General features: G+C 41.2%; 1 protein-coding gene across 21 annotated transcripts in view; it reads left to right on the top strand.

Annotated features, from left to right (window-relative positions):
• The window catches only part of Unc13b (unc-13 homolog B), a 208967-nt gene that overhangs the window by 156401 nt on the left and 29541 nt on the right, over window positions 1–23025 (top strand). For 11 of the 21 annotated variants that reach the window (XM_015492377.2, XM_048783434.1, XM_048783433.1 and 8 more), the window contains 2 exons: window positions 19814–19860; window positions 22436–22514. In XM_015492377.2, coding sequence (XP_015347863.1) covers window positions 19814–19860; window positions 22436–22514 — 126 coding nt within the window. Of the gene's footprint in view, window positions 1–3129; window positions 5665–17464; window positions 17488–19813; window positions 19861–22435; window positions 22515–23025 lie in introns of all 21 variants that reach the window. The other 10 variants (XR_007340696.1, XR_007340695.1, XM_048783425.1 and 7 more) reach the window with 1 other exon arrangement.

Genomic DNA, 23025 nt, shown 5'->3' with positions numbered 1-23025 from the left:
GAATTCTGTGTCTCTCCAGCATTAGAAAGAAAAAGCTTGCTTTCTGTAATAATTTTTCCCTTCTTCATGCTGTCAGGCTGCCTAAGGGAGGATGACAGACCTCCTGACACCTGAATGAGGTGTTGGGAACCAAATGATTTGTTTAAAGTTTTTTTTTGCTACTGGGAAGTGATAGACTTATAAGAGGCAGGGCCTAGAGAGAGGTCTTCTGGTCATTGGGAGCCTACCCTTGACGAGAATAGTGAGACCCACCTCTTCATCATGGTCATGAGGTAAATGGGCTTCCTCTTCATGTGCTCCCACCATAATGCACTGCCACTCCCAAAGCCATGAGTCCACCAACCATGCACTGAAACCTCCAATACTGTCAGCCAAAATAAACCTTTTTTTTTTTTTTTAAGTTTTTTTTGTTTGTTTGTTTTTCTTTTTTTTTTTAATTTTAAAAGGAAATCTTCTATTGGGTGTGATGGTACACACCTATGATCATAGCAACAACACAGGAAGCTGAGTCAGGAGGACCAAAAGTTCGAGGCCAGTCTCAGCAACTTAGCAAGACCCCGTCTCAAAATTTAAAAAATAAATTAAAAAAGGACTGGGGTAGTAGCTCAGTGGTAAAGCGCCCCTGGGTTTAATCCCCAGAACTAAGAAAAAAAGAAAACATACAAACTCCTACGAGAAAGCAAGATTAACTCAAGGGATAACACTCTACTGGTAGGATTCCAGGCCCTGCTGCAGATTATTAAAATGGACTGAGAAAGAAGTCCAGGGCAGAGTAGAAGTCATGGATCAGTCTAATCACACCACTTAGGTGATTTGGATGATTGGCTCGCATATTGGTATCCATGCTTCTTTCACTCTGGGACTTGCCACATCAGTAACAACAACAATTACAGTGCTATACAGTTTACTAAATACCACTTTCTCATTTTAGCTTGCAACATTTCTGTAATTAGCTCCCCTTACAGATAAGGAAACTAATGCACAGAGAGGTCAGGAGTTTAATACAGGGTTACTGGTGAAACAGAGAACCCAAACTCAAGTTTCCTGATTCTTAGTCTAGTAACACTTGCTCGTGGCCTCATGTGCTTATACACCGAGCTTCCATCTTTGTTTAGTAAACTATCATTCTCTTCTGAGACAAACTTAAAAACTAGTTGGCAGATCCAGCCCTTGTGGAGCCAGAAAGTTCATGGCTAATACCAGTGCCAAGAACAAATCAGGGACTCCCAACCCTGCATGAGTGAGAAAAGAAAGGAGTATTTTTGGAAATATAAATTTGTGCTTGTGGGAGGAGAATTTGAGTTAATCCCAGAATTGGAATTTAATCTCCCTAGCCAGCTGGGCACAAGGCCCAAAAGCCAGGAATTGAGGTTGTTGTATACCTAGGGCATCCTCAAAAGCTAGGTTGAGTTGGCCACATTAGAGGTATAGCTGGTCCTGGCTCCTTGAAACCTTGAAGTAAAGCAATAATGGATACCTCACAGAATAGGTAACATTCTTAAATGAGGAATTCCTTTATTAAGTAGAATTCTTAGTGGAGCTGAAGACAAGAAAGAAAGATAGGAAATGGGAATTCGTCTAGTTTCTGTCTCTTGGCTCTTGACCTAGTTACTTCCAGAATAAGGAGTCAGCTTTATCTTTATTCCAGGTCTTGCAGCTTGTCCTTCTTGTTCCTAGTTTGGGGAAACACAGTGCTTTTAAATTTCAGGCTCACAGACAATAGCTAAAAATGGTGGGTTTTCCTGAAAATGAGTTGCCACAAGAGTAGTCAGCTTATTTCTTTAAGGCAGCTCTTCCCTTTTATGATTAACTTGAATGCTGGAAAAATAAAAGGAGATAAATGTTTAGAAAATTTAGGAATCCAGAAAGATTTAGAAATTCTAGAAAATGGAGAAACCATCTCTGGCCAAAGAACATAGCTCCCATCTTACCCCTCACAGAGTGACCTAAGAACCAGAATATTGAAATCTCACACATTTGTACTTTTCACTCTCTTCCTTCCCTGCATTTTGCACATTCCTAATGAAAAGGAAATGGATGCCATCCCATATAAGATATCTTTGCCTTTATCGTACAGTCTCCAGTGGCTTAGGGTACAGGAGCAAGATAGATTGGTGGAAGGTCTGTCTTCATGGTTTTTAGTTTTTTTGGGGGGAGTCAGAAAGGCATCCTGGAGTCCTCTGTTATGTAAACAACTCCTCCCTTGGCTCATACATTCCTCTCTCCAAGCCAGACAGAAGGTTAAAACAACCAACGATTATTCAAGCAGTGATAGTGTGTGTGCTCAGCAACACTTACCATGCTCCTCTGTGGACCAGAAAAACGGAGCCTGGATATGTTTCAGCTGCACCAAGCAGTTAGGAACTATTAAGCAGAATTCAAAAACACCAGGTTGAGCCTGAGTGCCCTTCATCCTCAGTTGTGAACCTATCATATGTATGCTTTTCGCTGGCTGCCCCTCTAGATCCAAACATGCTAAATGCTACCTAGGTTCTGGTCAGTGACAGTGCCCATACTGTACCACCTTATTCTGGAATTAAGTATAAAAATGCTTTTTTTTCCCTCCAAGTTTAAAATACTTGCCATGATCCTTTTTCCAAGTTAAGATTGCTATCCCTAAACAAAGGGAAAACACTTTATGCTATAATCACAGGCAGGGGTGAACCATTGAGTAGCAGAGTCTTCACCAGAACAACAAAATGAAAGAGAAAGAAACATTCCATGTCCTTGTCTCTCATTGTGTGTGTGATTTGAGTGTTGGGAGTTATGTATCTGTTTGTTCATTCCTGAACCTGACTCTAGTGCTGAATTTTATGAAGGTTCAAATAAGCAGTCACTCATTTATACTATCTCATCTACCTCCCAGTAGCTTGTCTTGGTACTGATACCTTTCGTACTTGCCCAGAACACAGAAAAGACTTGATTTAATTTCTTATCAGTATTTGAAGGGGAAGTCAAGGAGAGAGAACTGATTGCCTACAGTCTTTAAGGCCAAGTTTGGTAGGCAAGTCAGTATTGATTCTTACAGTCTTAGAAGATAGTGTTCTTATTCCTCTTTAACAGTTTGATTCTAATTGAAATTATCCTGCTGCTTTCTGATCTGAGTGCACTGTTTTCCTCTTTCACTAGCTACAGGATAAGTGTCAAGCCAAGATCCAGGGGTATGTACCAGGTTTGGAGGCCGCACATGAGGTCAATCCAGGTATCACTGTGGGCTAAGCCCAAGCCATCAGCCAACAATAATTGCTAGAAAGAATCCAAAAAGAGCAGACAGGCTGTTGCCTTCCAAAGCAATCTGAACTAAGCTTCCTGACGAGAAATAAGGAGAAGAAGCAGAGAATCAATCCCTTCAGACTCTGAGAAAGAAAATGAAGCGATTATTGCAAGAGTCAGAGGAAGAAATCATGGTCACCTTGGGACCTTCCTCCAGGCTTCCCCCAGATAAGGCTAAGGCAGAGACTGTGTGTGGCATCAAGAGCAAGTCCTCAGGCCCTACTGGATCCTTACCAGAGGACAGCTCCCTACTTGCATGCTGTGGGTCAGCAGCCTCAGCCATTGGTGGAGATAGAGATGGGGACTTGGCCCAGCTTTGTAGCTTTGGACAACAGGCCAACAGCCAACTTCCTCTGGGCTCTACAGGTTGTGTTTCAGGGTCTGGCTCTCAGGACCTCTCATCTGCCAACTTTACCACAAGTTACCAAGTGCCCTCAGAGAGGAACCAAGCCAAGCCCCTTTCATCCAGAGGCTCTGTCCAAGGTTGTAACCGTGAACGGCGAGAACCTTTGGGGGATGTAGTAGAATATATCATCAGAGAGCTGCAAGGCATCAGCCGTCTCCAGACTGAGATTGCTGAGCTTCAGCAGCACTTGAGCCAAGTTCGGGGCTCAGTGGATGAAGTGTCTAGCTGTGTAGACTCTGTACTCAGTGAAATAGAAGGCTTGCATGTTGGCAGCAGTTCCCTGGCTAAGGTGTGTGAGGGGGAAAAGGCCCAGGAACCCCATGTGGAAAAAAATAGCGAGGAAGCCATGCTTTACCTGTATGGACTTCCTGAACAAGATGGGGAAAATACTATGGAACTGGTGGATAACTTCCTAGCCAGACACCTGTGTATAAATGGCATGCAGTGCAACAGATACATCAAAGAGGCTTATAGGGCAGGCAAAGCCCCTGCCCCTAGGCCCACTGTGGTGAAGCTTGCCCATCTAGAGCATAGAGACTTCATCTTGCAAAAATCCATCCTTCTGCAAAGTGCAGGGGTTCAGGTTGCCACCAGAGAAGAACCAAGCTGGACACAGGACTATAAGAATCCCCCGAAGGAGTCTTTATCCTTTTTTCAGCAACTTCAGGATCACAGTAGAAATTCTTTAAATAAGAATAAACCAGTTCTTCAGATGAAATCAGGGGACAGAGAACCTATAACAGGATCAAATCAGATGAGATCTCAGAACCAACATAGAGAACACCAGATTCCTAAGCAGCAAGACCCTTGCTTCCAAATGAAGAATAATTTAGCAGAGCAAAGTAATGTGTCTAAGTTAGGGGATGAAGTAAAAGGAACATTAGGAACATGCCAGATTTTCAGTGGCACCTGTGGTGAACTGTCAGGGAGAGAGGCTTCTTTGTCTCCTCTCCATCAACTTGAGAAACCTTCTCTAGTGTTAATCTCAAAAGAGGAAGATAACAGGAAATCCCAGTCTTTCAAAGAGTGCAGCCAAGAACTTGAAACCTGTAAAGTAGCGAAATTAGAAAATGATTGCAGCCATAAAAATGAGGCCAGCAGCTGCCTGTCACTCTCTGGGTTGCTGAAGACAGAGAGGATAAATACAGAGGACAAGCTTCTGAGTTGTGAAGCTGGACTTGATATTCTGAGCTCAAAGCAACTAGAGGACCTTTTGGCAGACAAGTCCAGAAAGTTTGCAACTCTAAGCTCTGATAGCATGATGGAGGAAATGATCATAGGGCCTGAAACTTTCAGTAACATGGTTCATATTGACCTGAATGAAGAGGAAGAATGTGCTGCTCAGGTCCTTAAGGATGTCTTTGACAAGTCCTCTTGTGTTCTGGGTGGCTCCCAGGAGGATGAGGATGTGGAAATTAAGTTTTACACAACGAAGCTAGGCCGAGCAATTCACCACTTTCGTTCAGCTCTGCAGGGGGTATTTCAGAAGCTGGAAAACAGTGGGTCCATTAGTCTTGAGGACCTGGAAAGTAATGAGAGTGGTTCTCAGTCAGAGAACAGTGATCGACTTCTTGGGACAGTGAATTCTGGGTGTCCCCAAGATTGCTCCATAGAGAGCCCTGGGAGTCAGGGTAGTGAAAGTTTGCTCAGTATGATCTCTGGAGGATTGGGCATCTCTGCACAGGAAGACCAAACCCCTCAAGACCCAAGCAACTTTTCTCTTGCTTCTAATAACTCACCTCTTGCTTATTCATTGCCCACTATTGCTCTGGCCCCGCATCTGGGACGTGAGACTTGTTCCTGGCCTGAATCTCCCAAGCAAGACAGACTAAGCCTAGAGCAAGTGTGTGCAGAGACCATTTACCTCAACAAGTGCATCAATAATTTTAAAAATGTTCTAAGAGAGAAAAGACTGAGGCAGAAAAAACTTTTGCACGAGCTAGTACAAAAGGCAAACCATCTCTCCGTAGAAGACATGCCCTCAGGTATTCTGAGTCTCTATGTAATGATTTCCCAGCTGGCTCCATATGGATCCATCTGGACTGCATGGGGTCTAGCGTGATGGTGGGTTTCTCCAAGTAATGGGGAAGTCTAAACTATTGGAGTCAGTCCTTAAGCGAATCCCATGGGAATTGGAATGAAAGAGGTTTCTGTAGCAATAGGAATTAAGTTGGGGTGTTTTCAGTTTGTTGGGTGGACTGTACCTTTACAAAAAGGGCAGATGTAGTTTACAGCTACAGGACTTTTAGGATATTCAGGTGTAAAGTACACATGGGAGTGAGAAACAAGAGAAGGGGATGAGACATATTGTTCATAGGCACTAGAAGGGCCAAGAAAGAATCCTGTGTTGTGTCTTCAAATTATTCTCCATGGTTTTCTGGTTGAGATAAGATTGTCATTTCCTCAGCACCCAATAGGGCTTCTCTACGTCATAGGTCCCTGTAGTAGTTTTTGAATTCCATTCTGCCTTTTTCCTAAGTATCAGCTTTACAAAACAGAACTTTATTTCCTTGGAATGGCCAGGAACTGCTTATACTTCTGACCCTGTGCAAGGGCCCTACTGCCCTCTATGGATCATATTCCCTTTTCTCCTTCTCCAGGTAAAGGTTGCTTACCTGAGAACTGAAGAATAGAATGGTTTTCGACTATAGGGAATAAGAGAACCTTTTCTAGGCAGTATGGAGATATGTTGCTTAAAAATTTCTTCTTCCAATCAAAAATTAAATATAACCAAAGAGCATATGCTGTATTCATCCAGTTTTAAATGTAAGTGGAGTTGTCCTCGTTTGCATATAACCTGATTAATTTTCCTAAGGCAAAATTAAAAGTATGAGGCATGTTGGCAAAGGTGTGAGGGAAACAGGCACTCCTGCAGTGCTGGTGGGATGGGAGTGTAAATTGGTCTAACCTCTAAGGAAAGCAATGGGCAAAATTCATCAGCATTACAAATATATATACATACACACACCCTTTTTTCCCTAAGCCCCACTTTCAGGAATGTATCCTGCAGATACATTTTCACATGTGGAAGTGACATATGTACGAGAGTATTTTTGAAGCATTATTTTTAATAGTAAGGATTAAGAACAACCTAAGTGTTCATTAAATACCAGTTAAATAAATTATTGGCATATCCAAACAATGGAATACAGTATCATGTAGCTATAAAATGAACGAGGTAGCTCTTGACTCAAATGAAAAAATATCTAAGGTATCTTGATGTGAAAAGCATAGAGCAGAACAGTATTATAAGATGCTTTCATTTGTATAAAAAGGGGAAGGAAAGAAACACACACCCCCATAGTGTCTGCTTGTAGTGTATGTATAGAATATCTAAGGAAAGATACAAAAGAAACTCTTGCATCACTTAACGACAGGAATACATTCTGAGATATGCATTGTTAGTTGATTTTTTGTCATTGTGTGAACATTATAGTGTCCTTACATAAACCTGGATCATATAGTTTACTATACACCTAGACTGTATGGTATATGCATCATATTATTAACTGAGATGTCATTATGTGATGCATGTCTGTGTATGGTTGTCCATGGGGAAAGGTATTAGAGGAGAAAACAAATGAGATGGAATGGATTTTTCACTGTACATCCTCTTATATATATTTTAGAACTTAAATCATATGAATGTAGTACTCAGTTATAAAGTTAAATTAAGAAAATCATATCACTCTTCCTTTCAAATATCCCTAGAGCAACTCCTTACAGCTGTCCAACAACAACAACAACAAAAATGTCTAAATTCCTTCACTTGGCATTCAAGGTTACTAAAATTGGTATATACATTTTCAGGCATATCTCCCATTATTCCCCTATATAATTCCTAAAAGGAAATTTTACTGGCTTACAAATTTGCTTTGTTCTTTCTATTCTCAGCATATTCACAGATATATGCTTCCTTCTAACATAAGGTACTGTGTTTACCATTTCAGCCTAGCAAAAGTTACTTGTTCTTCAACACAACAGCCAAAACATCACTTCTTCCAGAAAGCTCTCTGAAATTTCATTGCTGTAAAGGATCTCTCTTCTTAGCTTTATAGCCTATTTTTTCGAGGCAGTAATTCCTTACAAACTCCTTAAAGCTTGGTGGGAGCTGATACTAGCATGAGCATCAAGGGTACTTGTGTCTGACTCTTCAGCTTGGAAATGCCCTTTCTGGCCTGACATCCTGTTAGGTGATGCAGGAGCTTGTGGTACCTGAGGTAAGCAGATGGTGATAGCAGTGGTGATGATGAAAAGGAGATTTGGGAAGCACCACTGAGAAAGCAAGTCAGGCCAGGCATGGTGGTTCATGCCTGTAATCCCAGCAACTCGTGAGACTGAGGTGGGAGGATCTCAAGTTTGAGTCCGGCCTCAGCCTTCAGACCTTGTCTGAAAATAAAATTAAAGGGCTCAGAATATAGCTCAGTGGTAGAGCACCCATGGATTCAATCCCCAGTACCGAGAGGTGAGAGGGCAGGGGGAGGCAAGCAAGATGTGGTAATAGTCTGAGGTCTACAGAGGGAAAGCTGGAGGGAGTGCCATTATTTATTTACTACATACATCCCTTCCATAACCCTTCCATGCTGGTTTGGTTCTGACTTTAGCACTGTTCCATAGAACAGGGTAAGCATACAGACCAGGCTCTCACCAACATACTCCTTTTATAGATTTCACCAGAACATTTTCCCAAACCTAGTAAACTAATTCAGAATCACAGTGGCTGCTAACCATGACAAAGTATTTGATAAATCAGCTTTCTCCACTGCAATATTTGAGACTTTTTAGGGCCCAAGTTTACTAGTTGTAGCTTATCATTAAGTTGAGTTCTTATTTTTCATCTTTTTTTGTGTGTGCTTAGCATTGTTTAAGTACTTACCTGTGCTTTCCATTCCTGCCAGTCCACCAGAGTAGCTGGTCAAGAGCACCAGATGACCACCATATTGCCAAAATGAGGGTTCATTTTCGATCCTCCTTTTAAGCAGTCAATCAGCAACTTGACACAATTGATGATGTCCTTCTTTTTATTGTAAGACCTTTTTGGTGGGGGAGGGGCAGTACCAGGGATTGAACTCAGAAGCGATCAACCACTGAGCCACATCCCCAGCCCTTTTTTGAATTTTATTTAGAAACAGGGTCTCACTGAGTTGCTTAGTGCCTTGCCATTGCTGAGGCTGGCTTGGAACTTGCAATCCTCCTATCTCAGCCTCCTGAACCACTGGGATTACAGACGTGTGCCACAGTGCTCAACCATTGTTTTTATTTTTAAAACAATAGTCATCACAATTAGAATGAAGTAGAACACAGAAGTTTTAAATTTTGATGAAATTCAATTTATCCATTTTTTCTTGTGTTGATTAAAATTTTTGTGTTGTTATTTAAGAGACCTTTGTTTAATCCTTAGTTACAAAGATTTAATCTTTCTTTTCCCCCTGAGAGTTATATTTAATTAGAGCAGGGTATTAGCTGTTATATTTAGATCTGTGATCCATTTTGAGGTGTGTGTGTGTGTGTGTGTGTGTGTGTGTATGTTGTAAGGTAGGGGTTCAACCTCATTTTTTGTGCCTATGGATATTTAGTTGCCCAGCATGGTTTGTAGACAAAGACCATCTTGCTTCGGGATATAGCTCAGTGGCAGAATACTTGCCTAATGTGCATGAAGCAATGGATTCAATCCCCAGTACCATGAGAGAGAGAAGAAAAAAAAAAAGAAAAAAAGACTATTCTTTTCCCATTGAATGGTCTCAGCACCCTTATCATTGTGGTGAAAAACCAAGTGACTATAAGTGGACTGTCAATTCTATTCCATTGACTTTCATTCTCTTGCCTCAGTTCTTTCTCAGTTTTCAAGAGATTGAACCCGGGCTCCACCCAACCCTTTTATTTTATTTTGAGATGGTGTCACTAAGTTCCCTGGGCAGGTCTCAAAACTTGTGATCCTCCTGTCTTGGCCTCCCAAGAGGCTGGAGATTGCAGGTGTGCACCCAATGCCCAGCAAGTTCTTTCTTTTTGAAATGAATTCTTTATTTAGCTTTCATAATGCTTCTCTGTCTTTGTTTTCTTTCACCATTATTCATTATCCCTTTTTAGTTATGTTTGCTAATCCTTGCTCATCTCTTCAACCTTGTAATATCCCTGGCTTCAATCCTGCCCTATTTTATTCATACTCACTTCCTAGTTGATAATACTCCAATCCCTAGAGCTTCATAGGCATACTGAATTTATGTGTCCAGCTCATACATCTTCCATAAATACCAGACTCCAAACCTATGTAATATTCCCATTTTTATGTAAGTAGGCGTCTCAGATTTCTTTTTCCCCAGTTCTCTACTTTTCCTGTAGGCCTTCCTTACCAGTAAAGGGCAAAGTCATTCCTGACTTTTTTTTTCCCCCCTTCACAACCCTCATCCAATTCAGTCTTCTCTGCCTTTAAAAAAAATCCTGAATTTTGCCACTATTTCTGCCACTATTATCCTTGTCCAAGCCACTATTTTCTCTCATTCAGATTATTGCAGTAGTCTAAATGGTCTTCCTTTTTCTGTGCATGCCCCTCTCCAGTAATTTTTACAAAACATAAGTCAGATCATGTTACTTCTCTGCTCAAAACCTTCTAGTGATTTTCTGTCTCACTTATTTTCTTCTACTTTAATAAAATCTTCACTCAGGATGAAAAACAAAGTTCTTCTAAGGGCCCGTTTGAACTGACACTTTAATTGCAAACTTGCTGTTCCTCACACCAATTATGGTCTCACCTCAGGTTTTGCACTTGATTTATGTTCTGCCTGAATACTTTTCTCCTAAGACTCTGTGATTTCCTTACTCATTTCCTTCAAATCTCTGCTTAGATGTAATCTTATCAATGAGATAACATTTAATAAAATTTTAATACCAACTCTTAACATAGTCACAGGAGCCATTATCTTTTTTCCCTTACCTGAATTTTAATTAATTAATTAATTTATTTATTTATTTTTAATTTTTTTATTGGATGTTCAAAACATTACAAAGCTCTTGACATATCATATTTCATACATTAGATTCAAGTGGGTTATGAACTCCCATTTTTACCCCAATTACAGATTGCAGAATCACATCGGTTACACATCCACATTTTTACATGATGCCATATTCGTGACTGTTGTATTCTGCTACCTTTCCTATCCCCCCTCCCCTCCCCTCCCCTCCCATCTTCTCTCTCTACCCCATCTACTACAATTCATTCCTTACCTGAATTTTTTATCACAGCCTTTATCACATGTGACATAGTATATATTTATTTCTTTTGGTGACAGAAACTAGAAATGGAACTAGAAATGCCTGTTTTGAATTTTGGCTTTGCCACTTGCTGTGACTTGGGGCAAGTTTCTTAACCTCTCTGATCTTCAGTTTAATCAACAATAATAACAAAAATGGAAATAGTAATATTATTTACTCAGTGGGGTTGTTGTGAGAAATAAATGCGTTTACAAAGATAAAATTAAGTGTCTGGTTACTGTCACCTACCTTCATATTTATCATCAGCACTTACAGTTTGCTCCTTCTACTTTAATAAAATCTTCTTAAGATCTGGGAATATTTTTAGTTACTGTTGCATCACTAGCACCAAGAACACTGCCTAATGTGTACTAGGTTCTTAGTATTTAAATCCTTGCAATAACCCTGGGAGGTAGCTGTTCTTACCTTCTTATAGATAAGGAAAAATAGGTTCAAATAAGTTGAGTACCTCAAGTCTTTGACTCCCAAGTCCAATGGAGTTAAGATTATTTTATTGGGCATATTGGTAGAAGTGTGGGTGAGCAACTATGTCAATTTCTCATAAAATGGATTAACTAGAAGAGTGAGATTACTTGGAGTTAGGGATTTTTTTTTTTTTTTTTGCAAAGCAATTGTTCTATAGATGTTATAACTTAAAATGAAAAATAAATCTGAGTGGGAAGATCCTAAAGCATTTTAGGAAATGAAGAAGCACAAAATTATTATTAACAAGAAAAGTGTTTGTCCAATGGTTGGGACAAACTGAATAGCTAGGATGGCAGTTCCTTAGGTTCTGGAAAATGGTACAGGACACTGATGAACAGATTTATATTTTCTCTGTCTTTATTTTAGTTGATGTTTTCTAAGTCCTAAAATATGCAGGTTTCTTTTACTACATACAAATGCCAAAAGCTGTGATTATCTCTCAAGCTATAAAGGTAAAATCAGATGTATAATGCTTGCTCTCAAGAAGTTTACAGAATCTTTGCTCATAAGAAGTTCTCAAGCCTGGCATGATAGCTCCATGTAATCCCAGTGACTTGGAAGGCTGGAACAGGAGGATTATAAATTGGAGGCCAGCCTAGGCAACTGAGCAAGACCCTATCTTAAAAAAAAAAAAAAAAAATTAAAGGTCTTGGGATGTAATTGAGTGATAGAGTGCCTTTGAATTCAGTCCCCAGTACTGAAAGAAAAAAAAAGTTCTCAAGAAGTTCACAGTTGTCAAGAAATATAAAGGAAAATGTTTATGTAGACAACTGCAGTGAAGATAGTATTGACAACATACAGTCACAGAAGTGCACACAGAGTACCATGGACACAAAGTGGAGGTTCGTCTAATTCTGCCTTTTTGAGGAAGGCAGATAAATTTCATAGAAGTATTAATATTTGAGCTAACTCTTAAAGAGTTAAGTACTGGTCTACTCAGTAGACATGAGGGGTATGAAAGGTAGATGTGCAGGATCTTAAAGATATGATGGGCAATGGGTGGGACACATGAAAAAGAACGGAAGAAAAGTAGGTTAAATTAGTAGGGAAAGTACAAATGTTGAAGCATATTATGAGCTATAGTAAAGCCATTGATGCAATTAAGCAAAGAAAAAATGTGATCTAGGCCAGCCATGGTGGTGCGTGCCTGTAATTCCAGTAGCTTGGGAGGCTGAGGCAGGAGGATCACAAGTTTAAGCATAGCTTTAGCAATTTAGCAAGACCCTGTCTCAAAAATTAAAAGGGCTGGTAAAGTGCCCCAGGGTTAAATTTTTGGTATTAAAAAAAGGGAAAGAAAATAAAATGTTATGTGGATATGGTGGCATACACCTGTGATCCTAGCTACTTGGAAACTGAGCAGGTTCAAGGCCTGGCTTTAAAAAATAAAAAAGGATGGGGATTTAATTCTGTGGTAGAGTGTCTCTGGGTTCAATCCCCAGTACAAAAAGAGAGAGGGAAGGAGGGAGAAGGAAAAAAGGCAGTGTGGAGTGTGGATTAGAGAGGAGCAAGTCACTGGACAGGGAAGTCAGCCTGGGATGTCTTGTTATAGATAATAGACAATGCCAATCTAGACTAAGGTAGTGGCCGTTTGGAATGAAGAGATGGAGAGAATGTCAGAGATATTTAAGAGGTAGACTATAGAGGGCTGAGTGATTGACTGGATAGGGATAGGGTGGAAAGAGAGGAATCAAGTGTCTGGCTGAGAGGTCTTAGGTCTCAGATACAGGAGGAGGAATTTAGAAGTGGAAAATGTAAATTTAGTATTTGGACATGTTGAATTTGAACTAAGCATGGGATATCCAGGTGCTATTCAGAAATAGGCAGTTGTTAAAGTGCTGGGATAAGGTAGGGATCTGAAGTTAAGTATAACTACTTTAAGAAGTAGAAGAGAGATCTTACTAGTGAGATGGAAGGAACTTGTCAGGTGATACTGAGAACTCAGTTGAAGTTAAAAATCTGCATTTATTTGCTCTGATTCTCATCAGTATTTTAGTAGAATTTGTCTAGGCATGATATTATAAATACCAATGAGAAGGATGAGTAGAACTTAGCTACACTAGGGGGGGCTTGAACTCTTGCTTGGGTGGGCATTAGGGAAGTCCTTACAGTGCTGTTTAAGGTTGATGGAACAGAATGAGTAAATATGTGGCATTTTGAGTATGTGACCATTTGGGAAACAAGGCAATTACATTATAGTAAGCTTCTATGATGTCAGGAAGGGAGTGGGGGAGAATCAAATCATGGGAGACCTTGCTGGCCTTGTCAACTGATTGGATTTTATTCTGTAGGCATTATGGGGAAATATGGGGGAACAGGATTCAACCAAAATAACTTTGACATGATGTGAAAAATGTATTTAAGACAGTGGAGGAGGAAAGAAACATTTCCAATTTGAGTCATAGGGTCAGTTAAAGTGTTCCATGCCTAATTTTCTTATTCAAAGGGAACAGAATATATATACTGGGGAGAGTGGGATGTAGATGTGGAAGAGATATGTCCCTGTTGCAAGAAGTGTCATTCTGCTACACTGTTCTGAAGGCTTCCTAGTCTTGAATTCATTCTTCTATCAGGACATGGTACATATTGGGTCATCATAAATAGCTTGAAAATTTGGGAACTATGAATTAGTTTTTTGGTTTCCTATTTTCACTAGTGATGTGATATCAGTGGGTCTTGAAAAGGAAGCGGGGAAATGAGGAGAGCTGATGGGCCCCAGTGGATGGACTGCTGTTATTCTTTTCTGTTGTTATTTTTGTGGTACTGCAAGTTGAACCCAGACCCTTGTGCATGCCAGGCAACTGCTTTACCACTGAGCTATATACTCAGGCTTTATTTTGAGACAGGGTTTTACTAAGTTGCCCATGTTGACCTTAAACTTACAAAACTCCTACCTCAGCCTCTCAAGTAGCTGGGGTTACAGGCATGTGCCACTGTGCCTGGTTTGAAATTTTTTTGTTTGTCTTAGAGAGCTCCACTCAGTGGCAGAGACTTCTATTTACAAAGAAAACATTGTGGATGATGAAGCTCTTAAGAAGCAGTTCAGATTCTTGTTCTCCCCTACCCTTTGCATAGTGTTATAAGACATAACCTCAACAGAAAAGGCTGTCAAGAAAATGTTTAGATGGTTACAGTCAACAATTGAAGCACCATGCAAAAGAAGAGGTAGGAACAATGGTGACCATGTGATTCAAGTTTCCTACCCAAGATCAATGTGAGTCATGGAGAATACTTTCTACCAGGCAACACTAGTTTTTTTGTTTTGTTTTGTTTGCTGTTGTCATCCCTTTCAGGAGTTACCTGTGTTAACTTGGACAGATTACAGAAACTGTTGTTGGAGGAAGTCCCATATAGGATCAGCTGGGTAAGCTGGCATCATTCCCTCTCAGCTGATGGATTCTGTTTCGTTCATCTTTTTGTTTCCATTGTCTATCTAGAACAGCCACTAGCACTGAGAAGTTAATGATAAATGTTCAGATAAAATGGATGTTGACACACTTAAACTGAGACTGTTCTAGTCTGTTTGCTTATGTTTCCCATGCTTTTGGAGTCATGTCCCATACTACTATTGACCAAATATAGCTTGTGCCATCAACTTGCTATATTCCAAGTTGTTGGCACTGAATGTGATACATATTACAGAAGCAACAAGAGAGTACTTAAGTAATTCCCCCAAATCTCCTCCAGATCGTACTCTGACCCTGCCAGGAAGAAGGATTAGTGCTGTCACCTGGGCAATGAGGCCAGAAGGGCAGAGCACACTCACACTCTCAGGGGTACCCAGCTGGTGAACACCAGGGCAAAACCTGGTGGGGACAGAGCAAAGTAGACACACTTGAAAAAAATCTCTAGAATTTATTTACCTATATATCTGTCCTCTGAAGAATGCTTATATGGGGCTTATACACAAAATTGTGAGAAAGCTCTCATGAGCAATTTAGAAACTAAGGAAACCAAAGCACCCTAAACAAGGCATAACCTTTTGTTGTACCTTGACTCAGGCTAGGGCCCATTTCTGACAACTTAGGATCATTCTGGTTATAGTTGTGCCCCAAATTACACTTTTCACCTAGTCTGAGCAGGAAGGACTCAGAAATAGAAAACAGTTTTATAAATCTTAATCTGTATACTGTCTTTAGATCAGGAAGCTCCATGTGTGGCCTAGAGGGTGCTGAAGTCCCTGATGATTAGAAAGGGAATAATCTTTGGACATTATTTGTCTCCTATTATAGTTTGCTTGAGTCCTTCTGAAAGTGTCCTTTTCCTTTGAAAGTATTGTTCTGGGCTGGGTACAGTGGTGCACACCTGTAATACTAGCAGTTGTGGAGCCTAAGGCAGGAGGTTCACAAGTTCAAGGCCAGCCTCAGCAACTTAGCAAGACCCTGTCTCAAAAAATAAAAAGGACTGGGGATGAATGTAGTTTAGTGGTAAAATGTCCCTAGGTTCACTTCCTGGTACCAAAAACAAAAAAAGAAAGTAGTTTTCTGGATTTGATAAATTACCAGACCTGGGGTTATAGTAATCTTCCAGATTACTGCAACTTTTTGCCACCCCCCTGACCAGCGCGGGCAGCTGAATTAAGATCGCTTGTGTGAATCTGCAGGGACAGAAAATAAAACACAGACATAACTTACCTTTACACAAGCTTCAGGATGGCTTCCCCGGCTCTTGGCCTCAGGCTCCCCAAAAAGGAGAGCAAGAGAAAGTCATGAGAGGCTGACAAGAGAGAGGGAACACTTTCAAAAGTGAGGTTTTATTGGGGGAGATTCTTATTCTTAGAAAGTTCTATCCAAAAAGACCAGAAGGGGCAGGACTACAAGGGAACAGGTGAGTGTAACTCAACCCTAGAGGCACGCCCCACAAAGAGAACCTCTTTACTATGGGGTAGGGGACAACTGAGTCACGAGTCATGGCACTACAGTGCCAGACTACAGAGATCTTTCAGGTCCCCTTGGCAACAGGACTGGAAGGCATGGTTACTCAAGGTGGCTCCCCCACAACTTTTGTTAGGATAACAGCCAATTGGTGCCTCAGGGTCTCTACCTTTTTAGCATCTTGGTTCTGACCTTGACCCCAGGCCATACCTTGGTCTCTCTTAATTTAAAGGGTCTAGGAAAACAGGTTAGGGCTCACTGGACAAATGCATGACCAGCTCTGAATTGCAAAATGGAAAGGGTTCAGCCATCAAGCCTTGGGGATTTGAAAACTTATTCCAGATCCAGAGTAAGCTCACATGGCTTTGTAGGACTCAGTAGCTCAGATAGTCTGTTGGAATAGTTCTTGGTAACAAACCTGGTCTTGTGGCCCTGGGAATCCTGACCCTGAATGCAGACCACTTTGCAAAGGGGAAAACAACAAGTGGAATCCTCAAGCAGACTTTGTTGTTTGGTTTAAGTAGCCTCTAGGATGTTTAAATTAAAATAAGAGGCCATACTGGGCACAGTGGTATACTTCTCTAATTCCACTGGTTCAGGAGGGTGAGACAGGAGAATTGCAAGTTCAGAGTCAGCCTTGGCAATTCTGTGGGACTCTAAGCTACTTAGTGTGATCCTGTCTCAAAATTAAAAATTAAAAAGGGCTGAGGATATAGTGGTAAACTGTCTCTGGGTTAAATCCCTAATCTCACCCCCCATTCCCCCACCCCAAATAAATAAAAACCAGAGGCTGGCAAACAAAGGTTGTAAAAATTCTGAGACCCAGGGCTGGGTCAGTGGTTAAGCACTTGTCTCACGTGTGCAGGGCACTGGGTTCGATCCTCAGCACCACATAAAAATAAATAAAGATACTTTTTGTTCATCTACAACTAAAAAAAAAAAAAATAGTAAAAAGAAATAATAATTCTGGGACCCAGTCAGCTGGGCGCTGGCCTACCCAGAAATCCTCTCCTCCATGTCCCTCAGGATTAACTAGCATTTTCTTTGGGTTCCCTGCTATAGGACTGAATCTACTAACCTTTATTACCCCCCCCTTTTTTCTCTCTCTCCTCTCCACTCTCTCCTCTCTTGCTCTNTTTATTCCCCCCCCCCCCCCCCCCCTTTCTCTCCTTTGCAGAAGGAAAGCGAGAAGCCCTTCAGGTTGTGCCTATGGCCCTTTGGGTCCTTTTTGTGTCTATTCTCCACCCTGCCCTCTGAGTACTGTGTGTGTATGTATGTGTGCATGATCTGTGGCACACATGAGCTGTGGCTCATGCAGATAGTCTGTTTTCCAGAAAGAAGTTTGTATGCATGCTTCGTGCTGTGTGTGCTCCAGCTGACACACCTGGAGCTCAGTGAGAGAATGTGTGTGTGTACTGGCACAGGTGCACATTCAATGTAGCATGTGTGTGTTTACACTTGTACTCAGTCCGACTTCCCCAGACACTGATTGTCCTACTTTACACAGTGTGTGTTTCTTTTCTGCCTGTTGCTGCAGACTCTGGCATACACTATAAACCCTGGCTGAGCCCAGCATGCGCACATACTTTGTATTTGAGAGCAAAAGTTGCCACAGGCATTTTGTCCCTTTGCTTGGGGCCCTAAGTGTGAAATTGCTTTGTGTTTCTGAGCAGGCTTCCTGACCTCTCCATGGGCACAAGCTTCCAGTAGACTGTGTGTGGTTCCCTGAAGCCTTGTGAATGCATATTATACTAATGCTTCTTGCTTGTCAGCATTGGCTCTTGAATTTAGTGAGGGTTTGCTTTGCCTGTTACTTGGGCCCTAGTGAACACTGTGAATCTTCCTCAGATGTGTTTGTGCACATGTTCTGAAGCCATAAACTCAGGATTCATGCTCACCTTGTTTCCTTCAGGTGCAAGTTGTGTCCATGAATATACCTCCTATAAGTACTTTGTCTAGACCTCCTCCCACTCCCTTCCTTCCTTCAGTGTGCTGTGTGTGCATGTTGTGTGCTTCTGTGGACTATTGTCCCTTCTGAGCATAGGAAATGCACATGATCTGGCCCTGGCTTGCAAAGACTTCTTGTGACTTTGTTTTCTTAAGCCTAATAGTTCTGGCAGATGTTGATTCTGAGAATTAAAAAGGAAATAAGAGTCTTCTCAGTACAGCAGCTGTTTTTAAAGGGAAGATCAGTTCTGGTTGGTAGGATCTGGGGATTTAGAGAAGGGCTCACCTGATGCCCAGCACCTGCCCTTGTCCCCAAGCAGCCTTAGGAACAAACATTATTTCACACCTACTTTTGTTTCTTCTGTTGTACCCATTGTCTTTTGCTTCAGCCACTTCTGGATGCCTTTTAGGCCTGACCCTCTTGTTACCAGTATCACAACTCAAACCAGGATAGGCAGCAGAGGTGAAATAAGAGTGTGGGCAGTAGATAGATAAGCTTGATTTAAAGCATAGACGATGTAAGAAGCATCTTACTAGGAATTGGCCTAAATTAAAAACTCAAATCTGAGCCTACTACTGATCCATCCTACTTGCCCACCTTTCCATCTCCTGTTAGTCCTGCCCTATCTCTCTCTATTTTGTTCTGTCTTGCCTCATTCGATCCAATCCATAACTTCTCCCTTCTTTAGCTGTCCCCCAAACATGTACCCACCCATCCACCCCCTACCCCATTCAAAATTAAGCAGCTTACTTCTTCTTTCCTTCTGGAGCTTGTTTGCTCTAGGGAAGTTAGGAGGAAAGGGAAGTTGTTGTGGTGGAGGGGAACAAGAATGGGCAAGAAGCCCCAGACCTGCTAGCACTAGGTTTCTTGTGCCAGAAAATCATGTGCCATTGATTCTCTGGAGTGCCCTGGCAGCTTTGAAACTCTTTTCTCTGCACTGCTTGAAAGACTTGGCTTGTTTTGTTTTGTGCAGAAACCTTTAACAAGTGTTTTTTAACTGTTCATTCCTTGATTTGGTACCTCAGTTTTCAACTTTATATTCTTGGACCTATAAAATTTACCAGAATGATAACCCAAGAGTCTAATTTTCCCTGGGCTTTTGCTATACTTGAGTACTCAGTATCAGTGAGTTAGGGCTTCAAGGAACCCAAACTGTCAAATCACAAGTTGAGATGGGAATCCAGAAAGACTAGATTGACTTCTTGTTTAGCCAAAAGAGCTAATGTAGCTGGAAGAAGACTCAGCTCTATATGAAGTTGCCCTTTTGCTTTAGTGAGACCTGGAAGCCTAAGAATGCCCTTCTTTTGGGCTTGGACTACTACTGTCAATAGCAGTGGCTTGACTGGTGAGTTCCGGCAGCTCTCACATTCCCAGTGGACCTTAGCCCTGGAATCTCAGTGGGATTGGCCTTGTATCATTACCATTCACTGGGGAGAAGCAAAACAAGTACTGTTCATTTCAGCAGTCTGCTTGTTGACTCAGATGATAGATTATTGGCTTAGAATCAGGCTGGCTATATTGCTATGTGTTGAATGCCCCTTCTTTCCTAGGATCTAACATGTTTTTCTCTTTTAAAAGATTCCAGATGATGGTGACCCTTCTCTGCCTCAGTGGCTTCCAGAAGGGTAAGTAATTCCATACAAGTTTTCTATGGATGATATGCTGCCTCTCTCTGCGTTTAGCTTTTCCCTTGGGAAACAGTGGAGGCAGCTCCATAAGCTGGACCCTAGGGAGGGAAAAGTTTCCACCGTAGATTGGTTCCCTGGGACAGGAGAGAGAACTGCTGATTCTTAAAGGCAGAAGAGGGAGCTTTGCTGTGAATTCCCTGGGATAGGGGAGGGAGCTTTGGGACTCTCCCATCCTTGCCTCTCTGATTGCTGATCCATTGAATCAGAGTGGCGATATACTTTTTATTTTAAAAATGAGGACATTAGGGGGAAAAACCAGCATTTGGAAACACTTTCTTTCCATTTCATTGTTGATGGTATAGCTGATTAGAGTACTCCCTGGGCTTCAGCTGTTGTGAGTCACCTGCTTATTCCATTCCACTGTAGTCAAGACTAAGTCACATCCCTTCTGAGCTCTGTGTGTGCAGTCTGTGCTTCTTGTCTGGGAATTTCAGGCTCATGTGACTGCACCAGAGAGTCATTTAAGCTTCTGGACTGCTGCCTGTGACTGACTGACTGTTCTTAGGAGAGAGAAGAGTTTAAGTGCCCCCCTGGGGCCTCACTCTCCCCCACATACACTGCCAATTAGTTTTCTGACCTTCCTTTTCCCTTTGCCCTACAAAGGCTTCTGACATCTGAATTCTCAGTAATCACCTCCTCTTTTCTGTGGACGGAAGAACGTCAGATCATAAAATTATCTAGTTCGTTCTTTTGTTCTTTCTTTGTTTCTCTTTTTCTTTCCAGTTCTGGGAATCAAACCCTGGGCCTCACATATGCTAGGCAAGTTTTCTGCCACTGAGCTATATCCCCAGCCCTCTACTATATTTTTACATACTTCTTTTTTTGTGGCTGGTCTTTTTTTAAAATACATTTTTAGTTGTTGATAGACCTTTATTTTATTTATTTATTTTTATGTGGTGCTGAGAATCAAACCCAGTGCCTCACACATGCTAGGCAAGCTACCACTGAGCCCCAGCCCCAGCCCCGTGATTGGTCTTTTTTAAAATCAGGAGTCAAATTGGGTGAATGAGCTACCTCTGTCTCTTTTTCAAAAGATCATTTATGTTGCAAAACTTCTTGGCTTAAGTGGTACATATTATCATTTTTAGAATTAGTTCTAAGCTTGTGGCAGCAGTTTCTTCTTCAGTGAACTTTGTTTTTTTTTTCTAATAATAATTTTAAAATATACCCATGCCAATAGAACATATTCAAACTTATTCTTAAATGGAACCATGTAAAGGTTTTCTAAAAATTCCCTTTTGTCTTCTCTTTCCTTCAGCATAATCCTTAGAAACTGTCACAAGTATAGAACTTCCCTTGGACTGGTAATTTCATTAAAAACAAAGTCCATTGCTAATGCCCATGGAGCTAGTTTACTAGAAATTAACATATTGAGTTGACCATTCCAGCTTCTGGCCTTGACCCATTTTGTGGCTCCATTATTTGCCTATATTGCTTGAAGTACCTGCTTATTCTTATGAGACTTTTTTTAAACCAGCAGTTTCTAGCCCAGCTTCCCTGCCTTCCTTATTGCTTCATTGAAACTAAGTATATGAGTTCTTTTCATTGAGGATCAGAGTTTCAGCATCCAAAAGGCCAGAGAAATTTTGTAACCTATCCACCTCATTTTATGGAAGTGACACCAAGACCCAGAGAGAAGAAGGAGTATTGGCAGAAGATTTATAGGGAATTAGGAGAGGTGGAACTAAAATCCAGGTTATCTCAATGTAAGATTGATGTTCTGTTGGCAACCTTCTATTTTTATTGCATATAGTTATGAAAGAACACACAAATAACAAAATTAATATGTATAGTGAAGTATACAAATTTTAGAAATTTACAGTTCCTCTAGCTATAATATTTTCTAGTCTCTGTTAATGTGTCCACAGGACTAGGCCAGACTCTCAGAGTCCCTTTGCTGTTCTTCCTAAGTGGAACTTTCCCACCACCCACACCAAATGGTATTTTGGTAATTTTCCATCCCCCCCTTACCTGCTTCAATTTGATTAGGAGAGCTTCTCTCTCAATGGAGAGCCCCCTCTCCCCTTTTTTTTTAAAGGAGATGATTCATTTACTCTTGAATAGAGAGGGTCCCATTCTATATGTCATTGTTTGATAGTCTTGCTTGCATTGGCAGTAGGTTCCTTCTGTAGAAACAAGAGTTTGGAGAACAGTGTCTTTGGCCTGTGTGTGAGCAGGAGTCCTCTTGACCACCAATTTCTAACTTGCTTTCAGAAGCACAAGTGCCTTCAAATAAACAGATATATCTTAACTATTCTAGTAGGATAAAGGAGCTCTCAGTCCTTGCTTAAAACCACATGAGACCCTTAATGACATTCCAAGAGCATATTCCATTGCTCCTTCTGTGGCTTTATCTCCCTTACTTACTGTCTTCCTTTATCCTTTTGAAAGCACATGATGAAGGTTAGTTCATCTTCCTCTGGGTAGAGGAGATAAAGGAGAATGGAACTCTGAACCTGCTAGTAACTCAAGTCAGGGCTGAAGGTCCTAACACATTTCCTTCCTTCCTCAGGCCAGCTGGAGGGCTCTATGGCATCGACAGCATGCCAGACCTACGCAGAAAAAAGCCATTACCACTTGTCAGTGATCTGGTGAGTGAAGACTCGTGTGTAAGGTTAGGCAGTATCCTTGGGGTAATCTTCATTGGATCTTGGCAAGCTATCAGAATTGGAAATGGTCCATTTAGTGTTCCAGATCAGATCATCATTGGTATGATGATTATTCATTTAGAACCTTCCTGAGACTTTATAATAGCTTCAAGGGGACCTTGTTGTGCCTCACTCCATAGAGCTCCAGGCACCTTAGTAGGTCAAGCTCCTGCCTGGAACATTTGTGGCTCAGACCCTCAGAGCTGGACTCTGGGGTCTTTCTTTAGGTCTCCTAATCCTCTAGAAATCTCTATAGCTCTCTTTGATGCCCTGGGTTGTAAACTGCCTCTAGCCCTTGATCTGGATTATTGAGCGTATATGCGATGAGCGTGACTGGAGCTTTCTGGAAGTCAACTGAAAGTCATCCTAAGATATAAACTTTGTAGACTCTCTCTGTTAACTGAATGTCTGGCACTGAGAGGAAATGATAAACATTTGTAGGATTATATTGCAA

The sequence above is a fragment of the Marmota marmota genome, unplaced genomic scaffold, assembly GCF_001458135.2.
Source record: "Marmota marmota marmota unplaced genomic scaffold, marMar, whole genome shotgun sequence".
Classification (NCBI taxonomy): Eukaryota; Metazoa; Chordata; class Mammalia; order Rodentia; family Sciuridae; genus Marmota; species Marmota marmota.
Note: the sequence above shows the minus strand (reverse complement) of the source record. Positions and strands in the feature narration are given on the sequence as shown.